Here is a 27,126-nt window from a genome sequence, read left to right on the forward strand (position 1 = left end):
TGGACCAGCGATTTATTGCATGTCACGTTGTCTCTGGCAAACAGTCATCAGGAATTTAATTTGCGGTTTTGTGACTGCAACCAAGCTGAAGATCACCTGACAATTGCACTTACTCTCAGATTTGATCTAAAAAATAGTGATAACATTGTTTGACACAAGCCATTAGGCTTGTATTGGCGGCGACTCCTACAATTTTTGTAAACGTTTTCAGATAAAGTGTTATCACTCGACCGACACTACAATCTTGGACTACTGACTACACGATGCTTATAATTCAACTCTCAAATCCGGGCAAATAATGTTGGTTGGTTTGATTCCATCGCGAATATTCCCTCTTAACCCTCTAGTGCCCAAATTAATTTTCAGACGGACTTCCAAAAAATCATTAAATTTTTATAAACATTTTTTAAGTATTGATTGAAGCTTTTAAGAGGTGTAACTGAAGACCGTCTGAAGGCGACACTGTGCACTAGAGGGTTAATACCTGAATGCAAAAAAAAAACATTCGAGCTCGTGTCTGCAGACCGACAAACATGATGGACGGGATTGTGGTCTTTGATGTTTTTTTATGGTGTTCGTCTCTTGCTTTTGAGCGAAGATTCTAGCTTTTCTGTTGTTTTATTTTTTGAGGTTTATCTGCTTTTGAAGTGTTTTCTTTACCCTAAGAGGTTAGGTTACGTCTCACATAAATTGGCAACTTTGGAAGTTATGAGTTATAGAGCAGGTAACTAAAAGTGATGATTTGTTTTTTTAGTCCTGCCCAAATCTTAGTGCAGTTTTATTGCAACCAAATTGTGTGTAACAGGAAATATTTACATTCTCTTTCATGAATAGATATTTCAATACTGTGAATGTATCTACAGCTAAGCTTTTTCATCAGAGCTAACGAAACTTCAATTGGTACCATCGAACGAGGTGAAATTGATCATTTCTCCTACTATTTTCCAATTAAATCGCTTCATGCGTATTTTACTCAAAAAAGCATATATTCAAGACAAGTACTAGTATGAATTTTCTATCGTTTACTTTATGAAATAAATTCGAGAGTTCTATAGGGTACTATGAGATATTTCGGGGTGAAATTGATCACCCTTGAAATCTATACATTCTATTGGAAATATGCTGCACATGCATGCAGACCATGTTCGATTTTGGCAACACGTCATATTTAAATTTTCTACGATGCCTACCGGACTAAAGAGAAAATTCAATAGCCAATTATATAATCAATCCGAACAGTGTTGTCCGATGCCTACCGGACTGAAGCGAAAATTCAATTCAAAGCTTGGATGGTTGCTGGTGGCAACACGTCCAATGTTTTTATGTTGAACCGTGCCAAAAACGAAACGTGCCCAAATCGAACGAGGTCTGTAATTGATATGTGATGATTTTCTGAACTGAAAAAAACACTCACAGCTAGGTTCACGAGATGAAGTTTACTAAGTATGCTCTCATTTGATCATTGTTAGACCGATTTCAATTCGGTTTGTTGCGGAAGGTCAAAAACTAGCCCTGGATTTGAATTTTTGTAGTTTTCTGCGAAATTGTCAGTATTACAATAACGGTATAGAATCATTGCAGAATATTATATTTTTTTAACTTTTATCAAACTTTACTAACTTTTCCAAATTTAACGTAATTTATTCTAAATTAAGTTTATTTTAAGTAAATTCAATATTTTTTGTTATTTTGAATAGTTTTTCATCAAATATGATTGAGTTAAAAGAGTTTTTGGAAAATATGTGAAATTGCACCAGGCATGCAAAAGTTAACAGGTATATGAATCTTGCCAAAGTTGATGTTTGGGATACGTAAACATTGCCTAGTATTGTAAAATCAGTATCTTTTGATCAATATTTTTTATCACGAATTTTCAGGTTATCAACTTTACCCCACTGATCTATTTCACCCCATTCCACAGTACTTCTCGATTGCCAATTGCTAACAATTATTTTTAGAAAATTTTTGTAGTTACTACAAAAAAATCAGAGAGGTTATGTGTAAGGCCACGACCCCAAGGTGAATGTAGAGCTAATCAAGGTTGTTTGTTATATTAAATGCGTTGTTGCATTCGAAAGTGATCGCAAATAATAAGTTAGAATCAAACCTCTCGTCTTCAATAATTGTTTGATTTGATTGGATTTGTTTAATTCATTCAAACTTGTGTGGTGTTAATAAATATAAGGATTCGAAAAAGCCCATTTGAGTTAAACGTTCTAACCCGAGAAAGATAACCTTTTTTTGGCGTTAAATTGATGCATGAGTTTTAAATCATTTAAAGTGGAAGTTTTTGTTTAGAATTTAATAATGATTGATCATTACGGTGTTAACACATCGATGGATAACAAACACCAGAACTCAGTTTTTTTAAAAACGAAAACGTTTTCGCACTATTTGAAAAAGAAGAGGACAATGTTACTGAAAGCGAGGAGCTAAATTGAAGCAGACTATCCTTCTAGGGTTAACCCTTTATAAGGCAGTGGGAACTATATTGCCACCAACAAAATTTATTTTTTTCGCTGCACTCAGAATATTGTTTTCAAATTAGACTTAACCAAAGACTTCTACAGGTGTCTTAGAACACTTCAGTTTTTTTTTCTATGACTGCTAGAAGAGTACAATATTGATTTTGGGATCATTGGAAATTCTGACGAAGGAGGTTAAATTGTTTACTCGGTAGCTAAGTTAGGACGATTTTTGGCTTCTGTGCATCATCACGATTCTAGAAATATCCGTATTCACGCCTGAAGTCGATGTTCGGTTTCTGAGCATCATCCTAATTACAAAAATACTCATATTGAGTGGTATTTGGGTCACCATATTGGATTTAAAATGGCACCTGGAGTCAAGTGATGATGTTATTTTAATCAGGTTTCGGATATTCAAAAAATAAATTAATGCATTTTTATTTTGGTAATACAATCGGACTCGATTATCCGGAGACTCGATTAACCGGAAACTCGATTATCCGGAATTTTATTTTTTTTGGTGTTCGTTTTTAATTTTTACTACGAAATTTTACCTTTACCATCCCGTCTGGTATACTTGAGACCATTTACGTCACTTCCGGCATGTTTGGGACATGTTCAATATAAATGATATTTTCATTCGATGTCCAATTTATTTTTTTTTTGCTTCTCAAGATTTTACCACTTTTCGCCTCAGAAATAATTTCTGGTTATGCCACTGACGTCAATCAAAAAAGTGCAATAAGAAAGAGGAAAAACTTATTTCATGTTCGTTAATAGCAAATTTGAATATTTTTTCTGTGATTCGATCATCCGGAAAACTCGATTATCCGGAATGAATTTTTTTTTTATGTTCCGGATAATCGAGTCCGACCTGTACATGATCATCGGTTTTTATTATGTTTAATTTTTTCTCTTGCAACCGAATTTATTATGTTACTGTCATTGCACAGAACTCTCAATATACCCGTATCGTGTCGTTTAACAAAAAGCACCAACTTAAATATTTGACACGATGTGTAAATTACGAGTACACAAAACCTGGTTTTCGTGTGGACCAAGTTTTACGCGACGTGAGCATTCTCGGTAATTAGAGAGTTAGCTGATGTGTAATATTTGTAATCAACCCATTATTGTCTGACACACAGTGTGCATTCGGTCACATGCCACCGTGCAGTGCAAAGCAAACAGACCTCGGTCGCTGTGGCCTTAGTTTGCATACGATTGCGTTGAATCATAGGAAATCGAAGAAGTGTTCACTTTCAAAGGAATAATAAATGAACGCTTATATCGATCATACCCACAATATTTGGTTTCTTTGTCATAAGCTAGCAGCGTTATTCGATTCGTATAGTCTGTCGTTCCGTAGGGAAAGGAAATAAATTACGTAAACGCTAGAGGCAAAGGTTCACCGCTCTTGGTCTGTCATATATTAATTTCCATAATACCTTTCGCGCGTCGACGATTACAGTCGGAAGAGAGAATGCCTACCGCTTTCCCCCAAAATCACAAATGCAATTTATCACTGATGCTACTCATGCCTGCTCAGACAGACTACCGTTCAGCATGCACTTGTAATATCCGCTACCACAAAGTAAATGTGGCTGTTCAAAATTCTACCTCTGTTGGTACGTGTAGAATAGGTTTCCGTACTACAATCGCGGTTTCATCGTTCTCCAACAGAATGTTATTCGCAACTTGCTCTTTCGTGTTTTCATGCTGGTGCTGTTGATGTTCGTGCTGTCGGTTGGCTTGCAGTTGTACACATAAACCTTTCCCTGCCTCGGTGTGTACTCGGCGGCACCATCGAACAGAGACAAAGAAATAATCCACCCAACAGAAACACTCCGGCAATTCGTCGCGCCAGAACACACACACGTTTTTATAAAAACCAGCAACGCCTGGATGTATGCGCCATTCTGTTCTCAGGCACAGCATTAAATAAATTGAGTGTGTTATAAAGCTCAGCTTGAGTTGAGTATACACACAAGAACAAAAAATGCACCGCCCTTCAACCTGCAAGCTACACGCAGACCTGTTGGGGAGTGACTCCACTACCACCCAACAACATGAAACCTTTAATTCAACAGTAACAATATCGACACAGTGGGTGGTGGAGAGCATATACCATGCCCTCTCCGAATCAGGGGACACGCATAACTTTTGTTATGAATTTGGTATTTGAACACGAAATGTTGCTACTCAGTTTTAGCAGTAGTGGTGCCTCCCCCGTCCAGATGGTTTAAGTCCTTAATGACGTCCATATCCTGTTCGATATTTAATGTGTTGGTGGGAGTACCATCGACTGCCTTCCTTTTCCCATAGCACACAACGAGAAATGGAATTTCCATTCAGACTCTTTGATTCCCCAGTACCACATAGCCGAAGTCGGTACTGTTAGTGGGTGGTAACCACACCAAGAGGATTCCACTCTCCTTTTGTGGGATCGGATTGAGTGGGAATAGTTTATCGGTAGGGGGAGGCAATGTTTTTGTGATTTCTCCAGGACGATCCGTTTAATAATCTGTCGGTCCGCAGACCGGTATAGGATTTCAGCTCTACTGTACAGACAGACATTGATGACTTGCAGTATGAGACGGGTGTTCACTTATCCCCCTGGTTTTCAGCGTTATGGCGAGGAATCGGTCGTTAATAGAAAACGAATGAGTTGGCTCAACGAATAGGTAAAATACAATCTAACAGGCCTCTCGTGTTGGCGATGATGTGGGGGAAGCAGTTTGGCGCCAAAATATTCTGGAAGTTTGGCAGAACTTTATCGTTATTGCGAGTTATAGGCGTTTAAAATGCCTAGATTTTCATGATTATTCATTCGATTTACCTTGTTTTGCGGCACCCTCTTTTGATTTCACGTATTTTGGCATATGAAAGCGGTGTTTTTACACAATTCTGGTTTTCGACGCGATTCGTTATTCTTATATAGCTTTTGCATTTTGGGCTTAGGAAATCAATTCGGAATATATATATGAATATATGTCGATGACATCTTCCAACAACCTTTGATTTTAATTATCTAAAACAGGATAAGTATCAAAGTTCCAAAAGTTTTTATTTTAGCCAACATAAATAAGCAATCAAGAGATTTTCTATATAAAAACTTTTATTATTTATTCATTTATTATTATACCACGACTTTTTATTCAATCCTCTATCCGCCAAAAGCTGTCATACAGCAGACAGAAATATTAATACAGTCATTGACGATAGAGGATCAGTTAGACAATACTTCAATTTACTTGTCCTGTCAAACGCAACAATTTCGTCTGAAGTTTACATTTTCACTCTTTATTACCATTCGCATAAATTCATTTTATGTAACTCTTTATCATGACTTCAGCGATCTCAAATTATTGAATTTTGCTAACTACCACAGCTAGCTCGTCAAAACTTTATACGAATGCTTACGCGGGGGAAGGGGGATTCGACAGAATCCTATGTACCATTTAGACATGAAAATGAGAACAAAATTATAAAATTAAAAAAAAAATCAATTAAAAAATATATATACAGTAATAAGTAAAGACCACCTACTTAAAAGTCGTAAACTGTTCAGCCTTGGTATTATCCTTATGCGTATTGGAAGTTTGGCAGCCAATCATTGCTAAGCTAGTGTTCTAGCCGAGTTTCGAACATATGACGACTGACTTGTTGAAATAAAATTACAGATTAAATTGACAAAGGCCAGTACTATATTCCTAACAGTGTACAAATCAGTTCACTCGCGAATGAATGATCAAAGTGATTCACGATCCAATGCTAGCATCATCTACAAGGCAAATCAATTTTCAACTAACGTATGAGGAAATAAATCCGAATAAACTTTCAATTCCAAATTAAAATCTTGCGCAACTTATTTTTCTATACTTGTTTGTTTATTCAAGTAATGTAACTCATTTACATACCTCATAGGAAAAACTCAGCTCCACATCGCGCTGATTTCCTGATCCTCTTGGGTATGTACTTGCTTTATAGCTTCCTGAATTCCGGATGTTTCAATTGTTTTGAGCTCCTTTTTGATTTTTCTATCAAACAATCGACGTTTTTTGCTCTGTGACCTTTATGGTATACCATTCGCTTCAAATTTGCTCAGAAAGTTTCAATAGACTGCAGAATTGTATCCTTTCGAAATAAACCCGATATTGCCTTGCCGCAAATCCGCTAAAGTTGCATTAGCATAGTGTGACAATGCAAGGTCTGGCCAAAACACTACTTTATCGTTTTTATGGTACTTATATTCTAAGTTTTAAACCCATTTCAAGCAGATACTTATTCTCCGTTTTTATCAATCTGATATTCAGATCGACTTGAACTGTCCTACAGTACGGTCGCATGTTACCAACAGCTCGAGGCTAAGTCTTAGACTACCGAGAGATATTGAAATTTTGTTTTTCGTTTTCAACAGGCAATCTTCTTGAAGACTACCTGTTGGAACGCAAAGTAATAAATTTGTTTTTAACGTTAACGAGTGTTTAGTGAGTAAATTTGGTTTGAGATATTTCTACTCAAATTCTATAGTGAAGTGAAAGTGTAGTGAAGTTTTCCAGTTATGCCTGGAAAAAATAAAAAAGCTCGCTTTGATGCGGCTTCAAGGAAACGTGAGGCATCTCCTCCAAGTGACACTGAAATTTCGATTAACAGGTATGATATTCTTTCTTCCGTTGGGGATCAAGAAATTCAAACTTCTCATACTGAGCATAAAGCCGTTATGAAGAAGGTTAAAGTTCCACCTATTGTGGTATTTGTAGCAAGTTTTAAAGCATTTCGATCAGAGCTTTCATCGTTTCTGTCGGATGTGAAAGTTAATTTTGAAATTGGCCGCCAAGGCGAAATTCGTATTTTGGCCGAATCTCTTGATGGCCATAAACATCTTTTACAGTATTTGACTGAAAAGATGTATAAATTTTATTCTTTTGATGCCAAAAACGAGAGACCGTTTAAGGCTGTTTTGAAAGGTCTCTCAAATGACCAAACTATTGAGGAAATCAAAGATTGTTTGTCGGAATCACTTGGTTTTGCCCCCAACCAAGTAATTTTGATGTAACGAAAGGCAAATGCCAAAATTATTCAAACTGGAATACACCAGGAAAATTACTTAGTACATTTTGATCGTACCAAAGTAAATAATTTGAAATGTTTTGAAAAAGCACGTGTTTTTTTTAATGTGCGAATAAAGTGGGAAAATGTCAAGAGACATGGAGAAATCCGTAATCTTACTCAATGTCGGAATTGTCAAGCCTATGGTCATGGAACTCAAAACTGCCATATGGCAGCAAAATGTATGATTTGTGGTGACACTGGTCACACGAAAGATATCTGCCCCGTGAAAGAGACCACTGATAGTTTCAAATGTGTAAATTGTGGGGGAAATCACGAATCTAACTTCTTTAATTGTCCTGTAAGGTCAACAATTATTGCTTCCAGACAACGTAGGAATTCTAAGCAACCTGTTGTCAATGTGCACTTTCATTAGCAGGTGTGCCTGTAGGTAATAATTTAAATTCAGCTAACAAATTTCAGACAAAAAATCCTGTTCAAGCAACACCAGGCTGTTCATATGCCAGTGTCCTTACAGGTAATATTTCAAATTCAAACAGTAACAAACCATTCGTGTTTGGTGCTGAAAAGTCAGCCAGTATTGATTTAGGTAGTCCAACTCCAGAAAAGATTGAATACCTACAACAATCCATGCTGCAGCTAATGTCCGTTTTGTTGAACTGTAACTCGATGTACGAGGCTGTTCAAGAAGGTATAAAATTTACAACTAATATTGTTATGAAATTGAAATTCAGCAATGATTTTAAATAATGCTGTAAATTTTCTAAATTGGAATGCTCGCTCTTTAAAAGCGAAAGAAGATGAATTTTTAAATTTTTTAACAGTCCACGATGTGCATATTGCAGTTGTGACTGAAACGCTTTTAAAGCCAAATATTAAACTAAAAAAGAACCCAAATTACATGGTCCATAGGTTTGATAGAATTGATGTTGCCGGTGGTGGAGTTGCAATAGTTATCCACCGTCGAGTAAAACATCGTGTTTTACCCCATCTTGAAACCAAAGTTATCGAGAGTTTGGGAATTGAAATTGAAACATGGCATTTTATTTATAGCCGCAGTGTATTTGCCTTTTCAATGCACTGGTGAGCGAAAAAATTATTTCAAGGGAGATTTGCAAAAACTCACAAGAAATAAATCTAAATTTTTAATCATCGGTGATTTTAATGCGAAACATCGATCTTGGAATAATGCTCAAAGCAATTCCAATGGAAAAATATTGTTTAATGATTGCTCGGCTGGATTTTATTCAGTTTTATTTCCAAATGGTCCTACATGTTATTCTTCTATTAGGAATCCATCTACAACTGATTTGGTACTAACAAATCAAAGTCATTCATGCAGTGATTTATTAACTCATGCTGACTTTGATTCTGATCATCTTCCCATAACATTTTCTATTTCCCATGAAACTATTTTAAATCCCACTAGATCTGTGTTAAATTATCACAAGACTAATTGGGATAGATATCGTTCTACGATCGAAGAAAATTTGAATGATGATATTATTTTACAAAATAGTGCTGACATTGACAGAGCATTAGATAATTTTAGCAGCTTAATACTTAATGCCCGGAATTTATCAGTTCCTAAGGCTCGAGTAAAATTCAATGCACCAATTATCGAGCGGGGGCCTAGTGTGGTTGGTAACGTCTCCGCCAACCACGCTCGACGCCTGGGTTCGAATCCCACCGCCGACATAGGTGTCGATGGTTGTGAGGTGGCGTGATCCACTCACAACCAACCCAACTGGTCTAGATTCAATCCTAGCCGACACCGGGAGATTTTCTGAGGCGAAAAATCTCTGGGATCACGCCTTCCATCGCATGAGGAAGTAAAGCCGTTGGCGCCGGTCCGTTAATAAACGGGTCGTGAGTTAGGGTCCTGGGTGTGGAGTCGCCTCCCTGGGCGTCGGTGATTGGCCACAACAGTGGCGGAACTAGACCGACGGAAAACAAGCGAGAAAAAAAAATGCACCAATTATTGACAGTGAACTTCAACTTCTTATACGTTTGAAGAACATACGGAGACGTCAATACCAAAGATCTCGTGATCCTGCTTTGAAAATTATTTTTCAAGAATTACAAAAGGAAATTAAACATAGATTCACTCTCTTGCGAAACGAGAATTTCATGAGAGAAGTTGAACAACTAAAACCTTATTCAAAACCTCTCTGGAAGCTTTCGAAGGTTCCTAAGAAACCTTCGAAGCTAATCCCATTCCTTAAAGATGGTGATTGCATTTTTCTAACGAATGAACAAAAATCTCAAAAACTTGCTCAGCAGTTTGAGAGTGTCCATAACTCCAATTTGAACGTAGTAAGTTCTATTGAAAATGAAGTAAACCAAAAATATGATCAAATCACCACCCAAGAATTTCTTTCTGAAGAGGTATTGGAAACAAACTTGAATGAGGTGCGAACTATTCTCAAAAAATTCAAAAACATGAAAGCACCAGGAGATAATGGGATTTTCTATATCCTCATCAAAAGACTTCCCGAAAACTCTTTAAATTTCTTGGTAAAAATTTTTAACAGATGCTTTGCACTAGCACATTTTCCTACGAAATAGAAAAATGCCAAAGTCACTCCAATTTGAAAACCCGAAAAGAATCCAGCTGAGCCATCAAGTTATCGACCAATTAGTTTACTTTCCTCTATTAGCAAACTTTTTGAAAGAATAATTCTCAATAGAATGATAACACATATTAATGAGAACTCAATTTTTGCAAATGAGCAGTTTGGTTTTCGCCATGGGCATTCCACTACTCATCAGTTACTTAGAGTTACAAATATGATTCGAACTAATAAATCTGAAGGCTATTCGACTGGAGCAGCTCTACTAGATATAGAAAAGGCATTCGACAGTGTTTGGCATAAAGGCTTAATAGCTAAAATGTCAAATTTCAGTTTTCCGCTTTACCTTACAAAAATGATACAAAGTTATTTAACTGATCGCACTCTTCAGGTTAACTATCTAAATGGTAAATCTAATAGATTGCCTGTTAGAGCTGGTGTGCCTCAGGGGAGTATCTTGGACTCAATCTTATATAACATGTTTACTTTTGATCTTCCTGATTTACCATCAGGTTGTGAGAAATCTCTGTTTTGTGACGATACAAGCATTTCCGCAAAAGGAAAAAGCCTTCGTGTTATATGCAGTCGGCTACAAAAAAGTTTAGATATATTTTCTTCATACTTGCAGAAATGGAAGATTTCTCCTAATGCTTCTAAAACACAGTTAATTATTTTTCCTCATAAGCCAAGAGTTTCATTTCTCAAACCCACCCATAACCACGTTATTAAGATGAACGGTGTGGTCTTAAATTGGTCTGATCAAGTTGAATACTTAGGGCTAATTTATGATAAGAATCTTACTTTCAAGGAGCACATTGAAAATATCCAGTCAAACTGCAATAAGTATATCAAATGTTTATATCCTCTTATCAACAGGAATTCTAGCCTTTGTCTCAAGAATAAACTGTTAATTTACAAACAAATTTTTAGGCCAGCAATGTTATATGCAGTTCCCATCTGGACAAGTTGTTGTGCAACCAGGAAGAAGACACTTCAAAGGATTCAGAATAAACTTTTGAAAATGATTTTGAAGCGTCCTCCCTGGTTTAGCACGAACGAGCTACATAGGCTCACTAATGTAGAAACATTAGAAAATATGTCAAGCCAAATTATCAACAAATTCCGACAAAAATCGTTGCAATCCTCAATTGCAACGATTAGCTCACTTTATAGTCAGTAAGATAGTTTTAAGTTTATTTTAAGTTTTGTTTTATTCCTTGTTTTTTTTCCTTGACAAGTAGGTTTAATAATTTTCCTACAATTACATTAACTTAACTGCGGAAGCTAATAACATTTAATAATATAAAAAAGCGTACAAATATATATATATATATATATATATATATATATATATATATATATATATATATATATATATATATATATATATATATATATATATATATATATATATATATATATATATATATATATATATATATATATATAATAGTGTTGAAATGTCACCATTTGTGGCAGAACACACAATATTAATTCTGAATAGATATTAGTACATAAATAAATCATTACAAACATTCCCCCCCTATTAAAAATTAAATCTATTAAAAAAAAAATCAATCTGATATTTATTGCTCAGCTCACGATATGATTTCGCCGTCCGACCAGGCGTTTCCGCCCTCAATTTCGCTCAAACCTTGCTCTCTTGCAAAGTGCATTTTCGTCCGGAACCAGATTTTCTTTTGAAGGTACACTAAAGGCGCTTTTTACGTGGAGGATATGTGCCGCGTAAAAAAATGCGTAAATTCCGGAATCCGCGTAAAAAACGCGTAAATTCTGGAATCCGCGTAAAAAACAGCGTAAAATCCGGAATCCGCGTAAAAAACCCGCGTTAATTCTGCAATCCGAGTGAAGAATAACCGAAATTCGAGTATGAAAAAATACCGCGTAAATTCTGGAATCCGCGTAAAAAAAACCGCATAAATTCTGGAATCCACGTAAAAAACGCGTAAATTCCGGAATCCGGTAAAAAACCGCGTAAATTCTGGAATCCGCGTAAAAAGCGACCTTAGTGTATTTCCATTCTCAAAGAGTTTGGCAATAATTTATATAATTTTTTCTTATATCCAAGATCTTTAGAATAGCGGAACACTTCACTTTTAGATTTTTCTATAATTCGCTCACAAAAATCGCAATTCAATTTACGACGATCTTCTTCCGACCACACAGTTATATGAAAGTGTATCTTCATTTTGTGGAAAAGGATTTTTGGATTTGTGCAGCACTTCGAAATCGTAGACTAATTCAAAAGTTGTTCGGGTTTTTTTCCTCACACGTTATAGATTATTTTGCGAATCAACATCAGCATCATTTATTTATCAGGAGATGGAAAAGGTGAGAGAAAGAATGACAAGCGCGATAAAAAGTTTCTAGTTGCCACTTATGTTTCTTCTGCAGCACTCCTCTTCAACAAAAATACTTATTTAACACGCTCCCCCTTTTACTTATTATATGTCACGATTCTCTATCTGTCATGATTCACGAAATATTTGCAACTAAACAGAATATAGGAAATCAACAATTGAAAGGTATTGTATTTTAATCTGAACTGGTGAACAATTCATCATCTTTTAAATGATCAATTGAGCCGTTGCGGAACAGAGTGGTCTATGTGCCATCGAGCAAATTATTGAAGAGAAGCAGTTTTTGAAAAATCTCTGAATAAAATTCTGTTCAATGGATCCTTTTAAACAAAATGTTCTAATATAAAGGTTATGAAGTGGTTTAACATGGGAATACTTAAAATTGAGTTTGTTTGCGAAATAAGTGATTTTATCTCACCAATGTACATAGACCACTCTGACTTCATACATATATTCACTGAAGTCCTCGAATCGTTTCGGAACAAAGTGGTCTATGTACATAAACATAAATAAAAATGACGTTAACTCGTATAAAATGACTAGTGTCACATGTTATATCATGTACATGGCATGTCACATGTAACATGTGACGTGAAACATTACATGTAACACAACATGTTACATATTACATGATATTTGACATGTTACAAATCACGTGTAACATGCTACATGACAAACGACAAGTTACATATCACATGTAACATGTTACATGTCACATATTACATGACGGTATTACCTCGATTTATGTACATAGACCACTCTGTTCGGAAACAGAATGGCCATTCTGTTTCTGACGAAATTTCAACATAGTATAAATCAGCTTTAAAGTTCGATTTTTTGAAATTTTTCTAGTCTCCTAACTTCAGCTTCTTTAGACCACTCTGTTCCGCAACGGCTCAATTAATGACATCATCTATGATAGAAGCGTAAGCAGCTCGTACATTTCTCTAAAAATCAACACCATAAACAACAGCTTGATTGTAGTCTTCCGTTTTTGTTGACCAACAACTCACCAATCGCGAGTGCATGTGGCATTCTTTCTCCTACGATATGTATTTGTTTACACTTTCGTTCTTGTCGATATGCTATTTTGCACAAAACACAACATTTCAAGGTGTCAGTTAGATGTAGACAGCAGCACAGATTCAATGCAACTTGATCAAAACACGTGCTTTTCGTTATAAGTATGGGTACGCATTATTAAGTTCGTGGTCTGCCTGGCGGAGTGAAACATTGCCGCACTCGGCAGCGGCGGCCGGTTAGCGGTTGTTGTCGAAGGTGTGTGTTTGTTGCACCCCCGCTGAACATGATAATAATTGCGATCATACCAGGGCTACTGGGTTTCCAAGGGACTTGAGGCTGTATCTGTGATTATTATAATTATTCATTACTATATTTATATAACTCAGTGTGTTTTTCTGAGATTTCTCGTGCCCTCTTTCGCCTCATCCTTGCAGGTCCTAGTCAGCTGTTTGTGTGTGGAATTGCGGCTGTCCCCTCGTCACTACTGTTGCTTGTTAGTTATACACATGTTCACAGAGGGTTCCCTTTGCGCGTCTACAGTCGGAAGGGGCGATTGTGTACGCACATACACACCAGCGAGACATACAACAGCTAACATTCACCAGTCAGGGGGCTTTATAGAGGAGATTGGGCGAGAAAAGTATCCTATACAGTAGCAGCACACAAGGCTAAAACCCAGTGACCGAGATCTACTCTCTATCATCGTGAGTGTTGGATGTGTTGCCACATAGACACAACCGTCACAACACAGATAGAGAGGATACGCGACAAAAACAAACGCTGATAATGATGCAAATAAAACACAGCTGATTTTGACAGTTTACTTTCAACATTCACATGTGCCATTCCAACAACGAATGTTTCAACAAGCAATACTAGTCATGTTTATCGTCCTGTATCGACCGTACCTTGTTGCTGATTCTTCTGTGTGAACTTCAAAAAATAATTTATTTGCATTTTTAATAGACAACGAGCGAAAGAGAGAGAGAGAGAGAGAGAGAAAGTCTCACCTCTGCAGAGTAGTATATCCAATGTTTGTGTTACACACCGCCGCGGTTTACCGATATTAGTGTTTGGGGACATTCATTAGTGACCGGTTATACCTGTTGTCCTTTCACTTTCATTCGTTTTTTCATCTGACCAACTAGTCCAAACCATGTGTGTGTCAGCCTATTCGAATCACGCTCACAGTTTGGTACCGAAACATTATATTTTGCGTTCGATCAACAGCATTTATTTATTTATTTTTTATAGGGGTGGGGGATGTTTTGTGATGAAATAATTATTTACTAATATTTATTCAGAATTTTTATTGTGTGTTCTGCCACAAACGGTGACATATCAACACTATTACATATAACTTTATTTCATTAAAAGATGGTAATTGCTTCCGCAGTTAAGTGAATATAATTGTAGGAAAATTGCAAACCTACTTGTCAAGAGAAAAAAAAGGGATTTAAAATTAAACCTTAATCTAATCTTATACCTATCTTACTGACTATAAAGTGAGCTAATCGTTGTAATTGAGATTTTTGTCGGAACACAGCATTTATACTTGTTTTCAGTATGCAGGTTACTCTCAAAGCAAAATAAATGCGTTTTGGGGGGTTTGATTTAAAATAGAAGGTTTTGCATCTGTAAATATTTCTAGTATCTCATTTCGTAAGCCCCTATCCTCTGTTATCTCTTTCTAAGGTAGTGGTATTCATACCGCCGTCAACTTTTAAGACAAACTGCCCATCGATTTCGTTTAAATTCTCTATATTTTTCCTACAATACATAATATACCCAACCGTAAAAATACTCACCTCCATTGACGAGCAATGGAAGATACAATGTTTACGGCTGGGTATTTCGATACGAGCTCGATGTGAAGACCCCTAATATTTTCGTGCTATGAAAGTACAGCTTTATAATAATATTTATGATTCTTATTTCTTCGTAACACTATGTGTTACTTCATTACTTCTGCTGTCAAGCAAGTGGAATCATGCATCATGGATTATAAAGCTCAACAATAAATGCATGATCTCTGGAATTTCATTCATTAAACAACGATTGCGGCATTGTTTGTAGTGTAAAATATCAAAGTCTGTCACCTTTTTCATATTTTGAACAATGTTTTTGTCAAAAAGTAAGTATCTTTAACATACTTGAAAAAGTGGAGCTCAACTATTTTTCAGCGTAAAAATAAATTTTTTGAATGTGTCAGGTACAACAACACAAAAATTAATCTGCGTGTCGTATTATTTCAAGGCTTTTTTTTACAACCTTAGAAAGAGTAACAGACTTCGAAAGTGAATCATGAATTCGAGATCATGGCCCGTTATCATGCCCAAACATTATCCGAATTGGTGAACACGCATTTGGATTATACGATGTTTTATTTACGTTTTATTTTCAACAAAAATCGCCCATCAGAGCCAATTAATTCTTGGTTTGTACTTTCATATATAGCTCACTCATTCGGCTCAACCTGTTTTACCACATGCTTCTTTTCTCTTTTTCTTTTTCATATCGTGTTCTGTTGTTGTTGCGTCGTGCGATGCCCGCTTTATAAACAATATCCAAACAACAACCACCACACCATCCACCAAAATTCTCATCACCACCCAAAACCACCGCGCAATTCCTGAATTACCACCCACTATCGTTTCGATGAAAATCAATCCTCGCCAACGTTGCGCACGCATGTGTGTGTGTGTGTGGTCCGTTCCTGATATAGATGCCATACTTGCAGTTACCAGACGGTGCTAGCATTATAGTCCAGAAGGATGCCAAGGGAACGATCACGCATGCCACCAACAAGGGTGCGGTGCGGCGAATGATCGTGGTCAACGATCCGTCCGCGTTGCAGCAAGGCACAGCACAACGGTAAGTGACCGCTAATTTTTCTTTTTTGTTCAGTACCAACGTCCGAACTTCAATTCACATTTTTTCTCCCGGTTGCGGGAGAAATGAAAGGAAATTCAATTAGGCAGTGCCTCACCTCGGTTCAGAGACGTTGATTTATCGTTCGGCTGCGGTTGCACTTTTTCGCCGTTTTTTTCTTCTTAATTCTTATGCTCTTTTTTTTGCTATTTCACAGTATTATTACCACAAGTGGTACGACGGCTACCGTTACCACGGGTCATCCAGCAGTGAAGAAACATGAAGTTATAAGTAAGTACTCACTTGCACTGCAACAGCAGGAGTACGCTGAGGTTTTTGACGGGCCTCTCGAGTGCGAGCTGAAAGTAGATAGAGTTCAGCACATTGTTGAATACAGCAGCATCTCTTAGCCCATAAGGAAACGGGGAAAAAGCTATTTTATGTTTTACGGTAATGGGATCGTGTGATTTAATATTTTTATCGCAAGGTTTGTTTGCGCATATTTGAGTAAGGTTTTGTTATATTTAATTTTTTTGCTTGGTATTTATAATAGCCTATTTCCTACCGAAATGGAGTTCGGTTCCGCCCTTTTTTAATTATTCAAAATCTTGTACAGATGTTTTTCGATAGTAATTGTGATTATCATAAATTTGTACTTTTGTGTACGGCTTTTAATCTTGCTTTAAAAGGTTACTGTTTTACTGTATCAATCTTGTTTCTTCTGCCAATATAACCAATTACAACGTTCTGGAGGGTGGGCATTATAATCTTCTGGCAAGTTATTATGAGAGTGTTTGAAACTCGTCAATGTTGTTTAAGGTTGAGTCAAAAAACAAACACTGCCGTGCATAAGTTTTGTGTGGAACATGGGACAACTATGCTTGGAACGGCAGTATATTCTGTACTTAAGTACAATTTCAACAAATTTTAGGAATTATGTACTTAATTGTTCCAAAACGATTGAAAATTCAAATAATCTGCATCATTTGCTATAATAGCTAACGATGTGTTTACTGCTTATCTAATCCTCAGTGCTGATAAAAGTCATTTTCCCCAGCAAAATTCTTCAAAAATTACAGCCAATCATTTTCAATTTTCACTTCCAATGATCGCAGCACTCTTTCAGTTACACTAGATTTTCGTCCTAGTAACGTGCTGTTATACTCAGATGAAATAGATCGCGCGCATCGTTCACGGTTACGGAATAAAATTTGACAACAAATCCAACCAAATGACCTTCACTTTAAAGCGAAAAAGAGAAACAAACAGTCCACTAAATAAAAATGAACCTCACCGAAACACTTTTTCACTGACACTGACCGATGCCTTGACAATCTTCGTTAACTGATAAACTGATTTTGTTGTCTTGCTTCTATCACATGAAATATAATGAAGTGTTTTGACAGTTCACTTCCATGCAAAAAGCGGGAAGGGAGAACTCTGAAAGGATTGTAAAAAAATACCATTTATGGATCCTTTTTTTCACTTTCACTCAAGAGTGTCAACAAATATCAACCCTGCTAATCCTAACGAATACTGCGCAAAATTGTTTGAAACAAGTAAACCTCCTAGGCGGGGGCCTAGCGTGGTTGGTAACGTCTCCGCCAACCACGCTCGACGCCTGGGTTCGAATCCCAACGCCGACATAGGTGTCGATGGTTGTGGGGTGGCGTGATCCACTCACAACCAACCCAACTGGTCTAGATTCAATCTTAGCCGACACCGGGAGATTTTCTGAGGCGAAAAATTTTTTGGGATCACGCCTTCCATCGCATGAGGAAGTAAAGCCGTTGGCGCCGGTCCGTTAATCAACGGGTCGTAAGTTAGGGTCCTGAGTGGAGTCGCCTCTCGGGCGTCGGTGATTGGCACAACAACAGTGGCGGAACTAGACCGACGGAAAATAAGCGAGAAAAAAAAAGTAAACCTCCTATATGGATCTAAGACAATCTAACACAAACAAAATTGAATCATCAAGTTGGATGTAAACTTTATCGAATGCAACTCAAAGTATACACAACCTTCTGCTTGTTTTTTATTGACTGAGTCGGTTGCTCTATGCGGCCCCTAATTAAAAGGTGGACTGTTAGAGTGAGTTTTTGTGTCTTTTCTTTGATGAGCAAGGCAGAAAACAGAAATTCAGGAGTCAGATTATTTGAAATGAAATTATGCATAAAAAATTAGATAAGCTTGTGATAAATACTGTGTCAAGAAGTAAATGTAGACATTATTCATGGCTTCGTTAATATCAGGGAGAACTAGAAGACCGCTACCTACCTTTCATTTGCTTGTGCGACTACCCAACTAAAAAGCGATAGCAAAAGAAAAAGCGTTTCCATAGCTTTTGTGCTGTTTTCTAGCAAGAAAGCATGACCTAGTGGTAAGGTGGGAGGGCTGGGGTTTGTTCTAGAGGTGGAAGTTTTGGATGCATTATGCGCAAACGATCTGCTCAACCTTTCATCCCTATGGCTCGAGCAATCAATCCTGTGGAATCGTTCTTATTGATTTTGTATCGGCGAAACAGATACGCGGAGAGTAACTATATATAAAATGGGACCAAAAGAACAGCGGTTCGCAGAGTCGCTTGACAGTTTCTGCCATCGAAGTAGAAACGACTATTCAAATTAGGGCATAAATTATTAATAGCGGCGCTGCATTGGTGTTGGTACAGTGTTACATTTAGTTTCCTTATGGGCCTAATGCTTTTAGATAAAAATTCATCTAATCTGAGTTTTGGTTAAATTTCATTATTTTTTTCCTTCTCTTCTTTCTCTAACCCTTACGCTTCAATTTAACTGCACACCTGGAAACAATTATACGATTGTACATATAACTGTCTAAACATTCGCAAAAAAAACAAAACCAATACTTGATCATCAGATCAATCTAATTCTGCCCTAGCGAACGGAATCATTGATTCTAAGACAAAAATTCTAACCACGGGCTCAGCGGGTGGTGCCACCGCTTTCATGTCCCCCCTGGGACCGATTCAACTGACGGCCGAAGAATGTAATGATATTCTAATGAAACGAGCGGCAGCTGCAGTGGCCGCCAATAATCAACATGCCATAACCACCAACACAGAAGGCCATCATGCAGGTGAGTGATCATGTGATTTCCATCGAAAAAAAAAATTAATTGAAATAACATTATATGATTGAATGCAATCAATGCTTCTTTTAACGGATATTACAAACCGTAGAATGCATTTCTTATTATAAATTCAATTTCCAGCAATTGCTGTCCAGGTGCAAAAGGTCATTCAAGGGCTTGAAGAAGGAGAAGACTCACAAGCCACAACGTCAACACATCAGCTGAAAATCGAACCAACGCTGACCATTTCACCCAAGCTAGAAGCGGTTGAAATCGATTACGTGAGTAGCAGCTTGTACAAGATTTTGAAAAATCGCTATCACTAAAACACTTTTTACTTATTTTTCATAAACTATTCAGAATGAATATGTTCAGCAAGAGTCCGATACTCCCACGCCAAACGTAGTACCGAAGGAGCGGCCTTACTCTTGTGACCAGTGTGGCAAATCCTTTCTACTGAAACATCATCTTACAACACACGCCCGCGTTCACACCGGTCAGTTTTCAATGATAAAAATTCTAAAGTTTTGCCCTCTGTTGATTGCAGTTTGATGAATAATTAATTTTCTTTGGTCATTGCAGGCGAACGACCGCACGTTTGCGTTCACTGTGGTAAAGATTTTGCCCACAAACACTGTTTAAATACCCATCTACTGCTTCATTCGACGGATCGTCCCTACCAGTGTCAAGAATGCAAAAAGAGTTTTACGTTGAAGCACCACTTGCTGACCCATTCGCGCGTACATAGCCGCGAACGCCCATTCGTGTGCCAGGAGTGTGGTCGATCATTTCCGTTAAAACGACATCTGGTAACCCACAGTAAGTTCCACGCCGGCGAACGGCCCTACGTCTGCGAGGACTGTGGTGAGAGTTTTGCTCAAAAGGAGCATCTGGTTATGCATTCGCGTTTTCATGGATCGGTAAATCCGTTCGTGTGCCCCGACTGTGGAGCAACTTTTCCACGTAAATTTCAGTTGGTAAATCATGGAAAACTCCACGGCCGCATCCCACATTCTTGCACTCTTTGCGGAAAAGAATTCCTACAAAAACGAACACTCGCTGCTCATATGAGGTAAGATTTGTTCTAGATAGAATACTGTGATAGACTATTGATATACAGTAATCAGTAAACATACGATTATTCTTTTTATTATGCAGGATTCACACCGGCGATCAACCATTCCCTTGTATTGCCTGTGGGGAAGGTTTTAGAACCAAATCTGAACTGAACGCTCACAACCGATTAACCCATGGCGGCGTAAACCCGAACTCGTCCAATACCACAATTATAACTACCAACACGGTGGTTACGACAAACGCCCAGCAGCAAGCCCAGGCTCAAGCCCAAGCTCAAGCTCAGGCCCAAGCACAAGCCCAAGCTCAAGCGCAGGCTCAAGCACAGGCCCAAGCTCAGGCCCAAGCTCAGGCTCAAGCGCAGCAGCAAGCTCAGCAACAGCAGCAGCAACAACACATCGAAGTACAACAAATTCAACACCATCAAGGACAGCAGACTGTGCAAGATGTTAATACCGGCAATATAATTACCACCATCTCCACTGGCCAGAGCTCCCCAGAAGCCTCTCCAAGACCGCAATACGCCTGCCGCGAGTGTGGCAGTGCTTTCAATAGCCGAGAAGCACTTGCGCTGCATTTACGCCTCCATACTGGTGATAAGAGCTTGATGACGGATCTGTGTGCATTAACCGCTGCTCTTCCCGGTCATCTGTTTCCAGTCAATCAAGGTATTCAAATGTTCTACATTCTCAATATATTATGTTTTTGATATTTTAAAGCTTTTTTGAGCCTTAGAATTTAATTGGTTTCCCAAGTGTACAATTTTATACTAAGTTACTGTAACAGATTTCATATAAAAATAGAATTAGATTTTAACCTAAATTATTGCTTTTTTCTCATTAATTAATTCATTTCACATTATGTATTCGTTATCGTTTGATTAGAATGGAGTTTTTTAGTTCACTAACCTTACTGTATAGAAATAGATAATACAACCATTCTCATATTTTTTTGTTTCTTTTTCTCAATTTTCATGTTGCACTATCCAACGCAAACCCAACTTAATCGATTGTGCTTCCTGAACCGCTTCTTACGTTACCCACGCACCTAACACCACTACCAAAATACCTCCCGCAAAAAAACGCATTCTAATAACCATTAGAATATTCACTAATAGGAGGTGGCACAACCGTTGTAACCACAAATCCTGTAATGCAATCGTCTCCCGTTCCAGTACAAATTATCACCTCCTCTGGTCAGGTGGTACAGCAAACATTACAGCCGCAAAGTCCCCCTCATCAGCAGGCTCAAGTTCAGCAGCATCAGCAGCCGCAACAACAGCAAGTCCAAACCCACAATACGCACCAGCAACAGGTTCAGGTGGTTCAGCAACCACAGCAGGTCCAGCAGCAGCAAATACAGCACCCGCAAACGGTGGTATTAGCACAGGCCAAACCAAAATCACACTACTGCGGTCACTGTGGCAAAGGGTTCGCAGCTAAGCATGGCCTTCTGCTACATAACCGCCGTCATCCTAACGGTGGTTGTACTGTAAGGACTCACGTGTGCGAATGCGGAAAAGCATTCTTCCAGAAGAATCATCTAATGCTACATCAGCGACAGCATCTGGAGCAAAATCAACGCGGTGGCGGTCAAAGTCAAGCGCAGGCGCAGCAGGGTCAGCCACAGCAACAGCTGGTAGTGGTAAGTTGGACATCACGTTAGCCTCTGTTTTTTTTTTCAACTAGAATCGATTTCATATTTTCAGATTCAACAAACTAATCAGGAGGCACTTGTTCAGCAGCAGCAGCAGCAACAAGCGGCTGCCCAGCAACAAGCTCAACAACAACAACAGCAGGCAGCAGCACAACAACAACAGCAGGCACAGCAGCAACACCAGCTACAGCAACAACAGCAAGCCCAGCAGCAGGCACAAAATCAAGCCCAAAATAATCAGCAGCACGCAATGCGCAACCTGGTTATCGCTAACCAGCCTGTGCAGGTACAATATGTAAAGTCCTTTTAAGCTTCTTTACTACAAAGGGTGAACAGTATCTTTTGTTGTTATTGCTATGGTATTCGAGTGCATCGCTTACGAGTAATGTTACGCACGTACACGAAGATTTCGCCTCTGGACGTTGTGGCACAATAAACTTGTTACTTGATAGATTTGCTGCATGCCTTGATTTGAAAAAGTTTACGCGTTATCCTCTAAATCTGGCCTCTTACCATAACTACTTCTATTCTATATTTCAATCAGGGATAATCTAAAATGTCCTGTCATACATTGCTCGCTTTACTAAACTGAGATATTTCTTAACTAGAACTAAAGCAGAAGTGTTTCAGCAGTAGTTCTGTTACTTGATAAAAATTTTGTAACTATTTTGTTAGTGTACAAAACAATTTCGGAGTTAGTACTAAGATTCTACCGACACTGACAGTCTCTCTCAATCCGGAATTCGAACGTACGACGACTAACTGTTAAACCGACATCGTTCCTTGAGGCCAAATCATCAAGTTTATACTAAACGGTTGAATCAGAAGTTAGAATACTCTAATTAAATAACTCTTCATCAAAATAAATAATAATTGTTAAATAGCTCGTATTTTCCAACCAGTCATCGGTTAACCATAAAGGAAGCTCAAAACGAGCTTATGTATAATTATTTCGCATGATCCGTGAGGCTTATGTTATTTCAAAAATATGTGAGGTATTTAATTTGAACTGTAATTGAAAGTGCGTAAAAATCGAGCCTCCCGACTTTGTCCCGTTATTTTTGTAAACTCTGAAAACATTAGATTATCAATTGTAGTTAGTTCAGTTTGAAGCGATTAGTGCATGCTTTTATGATTTATTCCATTCCCCTTCAATTTCACATAGAAACTCATACAGCGTGTTTTGTTCCCAGGTGCAGGTTCTAGAAAGCAACACGGCTCAAGTGATTAAATATGAGATCATTCACGACTCTTCGAGGCAGTCAAACGTCGAGTGAGAAGAGGCCATGCTCCGTATAACCAAACCGGATGGTACGGAGGAAATGAAGAAAGTATTCATATTGAAAAATGAAGTGGGATGAAATTTGCTAAATACCGCTGGAAACACGACTACAGCTGCTGTCGCTACCGATAATGTCTGCAGTTCGGTTTCCTCACTTATCGAAGCTACATCAGTGGCAACAGCAACTGGGCAGACGACGTCGGCGATGACTATTACACCCACTGTTACTAACACGGCTGGTGGTGGTTTCATTATCCATCATCCAACAGGAACTATTATGGCATCAGCACACCCACAAGCACATATGGCTAGTGGAAGCAGTCAATCGCAACAACAGCACCATCCCTCGCAACTCCAGCCGCAGCATCCAATTACGGAAACTGACGATAAAAGCGGTATTATTGTAAATATAGATCATCACCAACAACAGCAGCACCATTCTCAACACCACCACCAGCAACATTCACAGCAGATTGTCATGGGAGAAATAATGGATTACAAGGATGCATCTTTAATCAATTCTAGTGGAGGTCCCGCTAATAGCGATAATCACCACAACTATGCGGCCGCCAACGCAATCGTTGTTAGCAGCGAAAGTGGTGATTATCAGCATATTTATCAACAGCAACAAAGAATAGTTGCACATCAACAACCCACGGTGCCTGGTGGAGCCGGGGAATATCACCCAGCACGACAGGCGGAGTTAACTGCTATGATTAAAAATGAAGCCTTGTAATTTTAGTAAGCGTCTAACCTATTCGTAGGTTTTCTTCAAGAACTGCAAATTAGCCAAACACCACAGGAATAATCAAGTAAAACACCCTTCGAATGTGTTTATTTCATAATCAAGGATTTTATTTCCCCTGTAAACTTTTTTTCTACCGGAAACAAGTTAGAGTCTGGAAACGTAACTCTCAATAACACTGAAAAATTAGTTTTAAACGCAAATTGTATGTACAATAATGCTTCTGTACAAAGCAATACAGCATTGGTTTAATTATGAGTTTTCTCCCTGCTAGAATCTATACGGTTGAAGCGTGTGAGACACTACAGTTGATACATTATAAGCCAGTGAGTAACAGGAGAAAACAATGTTTGATTGCAAGAATTAGATAACACCTTGCGTTACTTATAGACACAAGAAAGTTTTAAGAAAGTGTTGCAGGTTTTTTGCCTAGTTCTATCCTTTGTAAATACTACTATATACCTACAATGACTAATTCTTAACCATAGTACACTTGAATCAAACAGAAAAAATCGAAAATAGTAGTACTTGTTGAATGTATTTTTTATCGTAGCGTTTATACTATAAGCAGGCAACAAAATCAATAAGCTCTTTATGATGTTGGTGATAAAAAAAATTACGATCAATAAAACGAAATTTAACATAATGAAGCATATAATTGTACATAATTAAACGTTCGCTTGTGGTATCCACGTATACATACAAACAAATTTCAAATGCGGCCATATGATTTTCAGTTATTTGTTTTAATATTTCACACCACTCGAAAACATTTCTATATATCCGAAGAACGTTGCTTGAAATGAAACATGAAAAACGTAATATCGAATCACTATTCTGTTCTGAATTATAGCTAGGTAATGCTATTTTCCATGCTGGTTGAATGTGAGATCGCAAGTTGCTAACGACAGCACCGGTTTGAATAGGTACAGTTTTACTATTTAAGTTTTTCTACAAATAATCATGAACCCAACGGCTTATGAAGCTTGAAAGGTTAGGGAAGAACAAAAAACATCTATTTTAACATAAAAGGAAGCATCGAATATTGATGTATCAAGCAGTGTGTAAATTCATAGAAGAACACCATCAGTTGCAACACTGGGGTCGAAAAAGTATGTACATTTAAAAGAAAAATATTGATTTACGTAAAAGTAAAAAGAGTAGATTTGTGGATAATACATATTTTAATATTGAATTGGCGCTTCTTATCTGAACCTAAATTCCAGAATAGCAATTAGCTCAGCATTAGCAGTCTCCAGTGCTAATCAAGAAGAAGACGCTACCGTCTACCTCATGGAGGCCGAGTTTAGGTTAGTATCCTCGTGTGAAGACTTTGAAGAAAATCGGTAAGCATTTTGTGTTTCCTCCGCAAAGCAACAGACGAAGAAAAAGATTAGGAAAGATGTGAAAAATTGAGCAACCTGAATCTTTCAAGCCTATCGTTCCAAAGAGCACCTTTAGACAGGTAATACTAGCATTTGAAAATGAGTACACTGTGAAGCGATAATTTAAATCAATTTCTTTTTTTAGAATTACATGAAAAAGACATGATAGATGACTGCCATCATACGCCATGTTTGGAGAAACTCACGAAGGTGTCCTTCGCCAAGTGGAACGGTTATGTTGTACACAGGTGCAATCGGAGGCTGCCGTATTGGGTGTACCTGGCGAGACACCGCATTTCTCAGCGAATAGCGAATTTCTTTATTCCATTGTGTTCGGGCAAATCTGCCGAGTAATAAAGAAACGACATCGCAATTTACGACGCATATGAGAGAGATGCCAGATAATTGTTTACGAACTAAGCACGTGCGGTGGCGGGTTGAAGCTGACAGTTTTTAAAGTGCGCTTCGGGCAGCACACCAGGTCAATACTGGGTTAATATCGAGCGAATACAGAAAAGTTTTGACAGCAGTTCGGTTGCTTCCAGGTCAAAACGAGGTGAGCTGGTGGAATAAAGAAATTCGCTTTTAGTTCAACAGTCCGCTGCGGATCAGTCGCTGTTCACGCCGCTCCTATCCTGGATGATTTATATGTTTTAAATGATGTCACCTGTTATAATCTAAAATGTTTTCAAGTTAGCATTTAAAATAAAGTACAAAGCGTACAAATACGGGTGTAGTAAAATATACGACTTGGATCATCACTGATATCAATTACCAAAAGATCTAAAAGTGCGCAAGGAGTTAATACGGTTTTGCGTGAAGCATAAGAACAGCACCGCTGCTCAATGTCGGAAGTAAATAGTGTAGTGTTAGCTTATTTCTACTTTTGAGTCCGTTCTGGATTAAGTTAGGAAAAAACCAGGCATATTCAGATGGGCCAATGAATAAATCATAATCATTGATGGATGACACGTTTGATTTTAAGGATATTGAAGATGCAAATTCTCCGGTAACCCCCAGACGGTAAAACTATCGCCTGCAGGGGGAATTGTGCATAATGCCGATAAAAAGCATTAAAAACATTCAAGTATTTTCCGAGTGAATGGCATCACTTATGAAAAAACAACAGGGATCATCGAGGTGGGTGAGGAAGAAGAGTAAGAAGCCAGATGTCTTCCCTTAGGCTCAAACAAGCGTTCCCACCGGTTCACCGATGTTACTCGTATTTCAGTCGGTACTACGTAGTAGTAGGGATATGGCATTAAGCCTTGGACCAAACTAGGGTCTATTTTATGTTAGTTGGCCATTTGGCACGGGTGTATTGCTGGTACGCACTGCCCAGCCGCCCAAGCAACAATTGAAACATAATAAAAAAATAAATTGTGATCATTTGTTGCACTAATGAAATTCTGAGGTTTTAGGAAACCTTTTTTGTTACTACGATGAAATTGTAAAGAAACAAGCAACAACTAAAGTTGCATCGCTGCTTCAAAAATCTTCACACC

General features: G+C 38.0%; 1 protein-coding gene across 9 annotated transcripts in view; it reads left to right on the forward strand.

Annotated features, from left to right (window-relative positions):
• The window catches only part of LOC129721513 (zinc finger protein 569-like), a 44,645-nt gene extending 19,214 nt beyond the window's left edge, over positions 1 to 25,431 (forward strand). For 4 of the 9 annotated variants that reach the window (XM_055674169.1, XM_055674170.1, XM_055674172.1 and 1 more), the window contains exons 3-12: positions 16,244 to 16,392; positions 16,607 to 16,680; positions 19,267 to 19,485; positions 19,621 to 19,760; positions 19,840 to 19,975; positions 20,062 to 20,551; positions 20,638 to 21,221; positions 21,656 to 22,197; positions 22,262 to 22,504; positions 23,403 to 25,431. In XM_055674169.1, the coding sequence (XP_055530144.1) occupies positions 16,244 to 16,392; positions 16,607 to 16,680; positions 19,267 to 19,485; positions 19,621 to 19,760; positions 19,840 to 19,975; positions 20,062 to 20,551; positions 20,638 to 21,221; positions 21,656 to 22,197; positions 22,262 to 22,504; positions 23,403 to 23,486 (2,661 nt within the window). In that variant the 3' untranslated portion in view covers positions 23,487 to 25,431. The remainder of the gene's footprint in view (positions 1 to 16,243; positions 16,393 to 16,606; positions 16,681 to 19,266; positions 19,486 to 19,620; positions 19,761 to 19,839; positions 19,976 to 20,061; positions 20,552 to 20,637; positions 21,222 to 21,655; positions 22,198 to 22,261; positions 22,505 to 23,402) is intronic. The other 5 variants (XM_055674173.1, XM_055674176.1, XM_055674178.1 and 2 more) reach the window with 5 other exon arrangements.
• The last annotated feature ends 1,695 nt before the right edge of the window (positions 25,432 to 27,126 follow it).

Source organism: Wyeomyia smithii, chromosome 2, assembly GCF_029784165.1.
Source record: "Wyeomyia smithii strain HCP4-BCI-WySm-NY-G18 chromosome 2, ASM2978416v1, whole genome shotgun sequence".
Classification (NCBI taxonomy): domain Eukaryota; kingdom Metazoa; phylum Arthropoda; class Insecta; order Diptera; family Culicidae; genus Wyeomyia; species Wyeomyia smithii.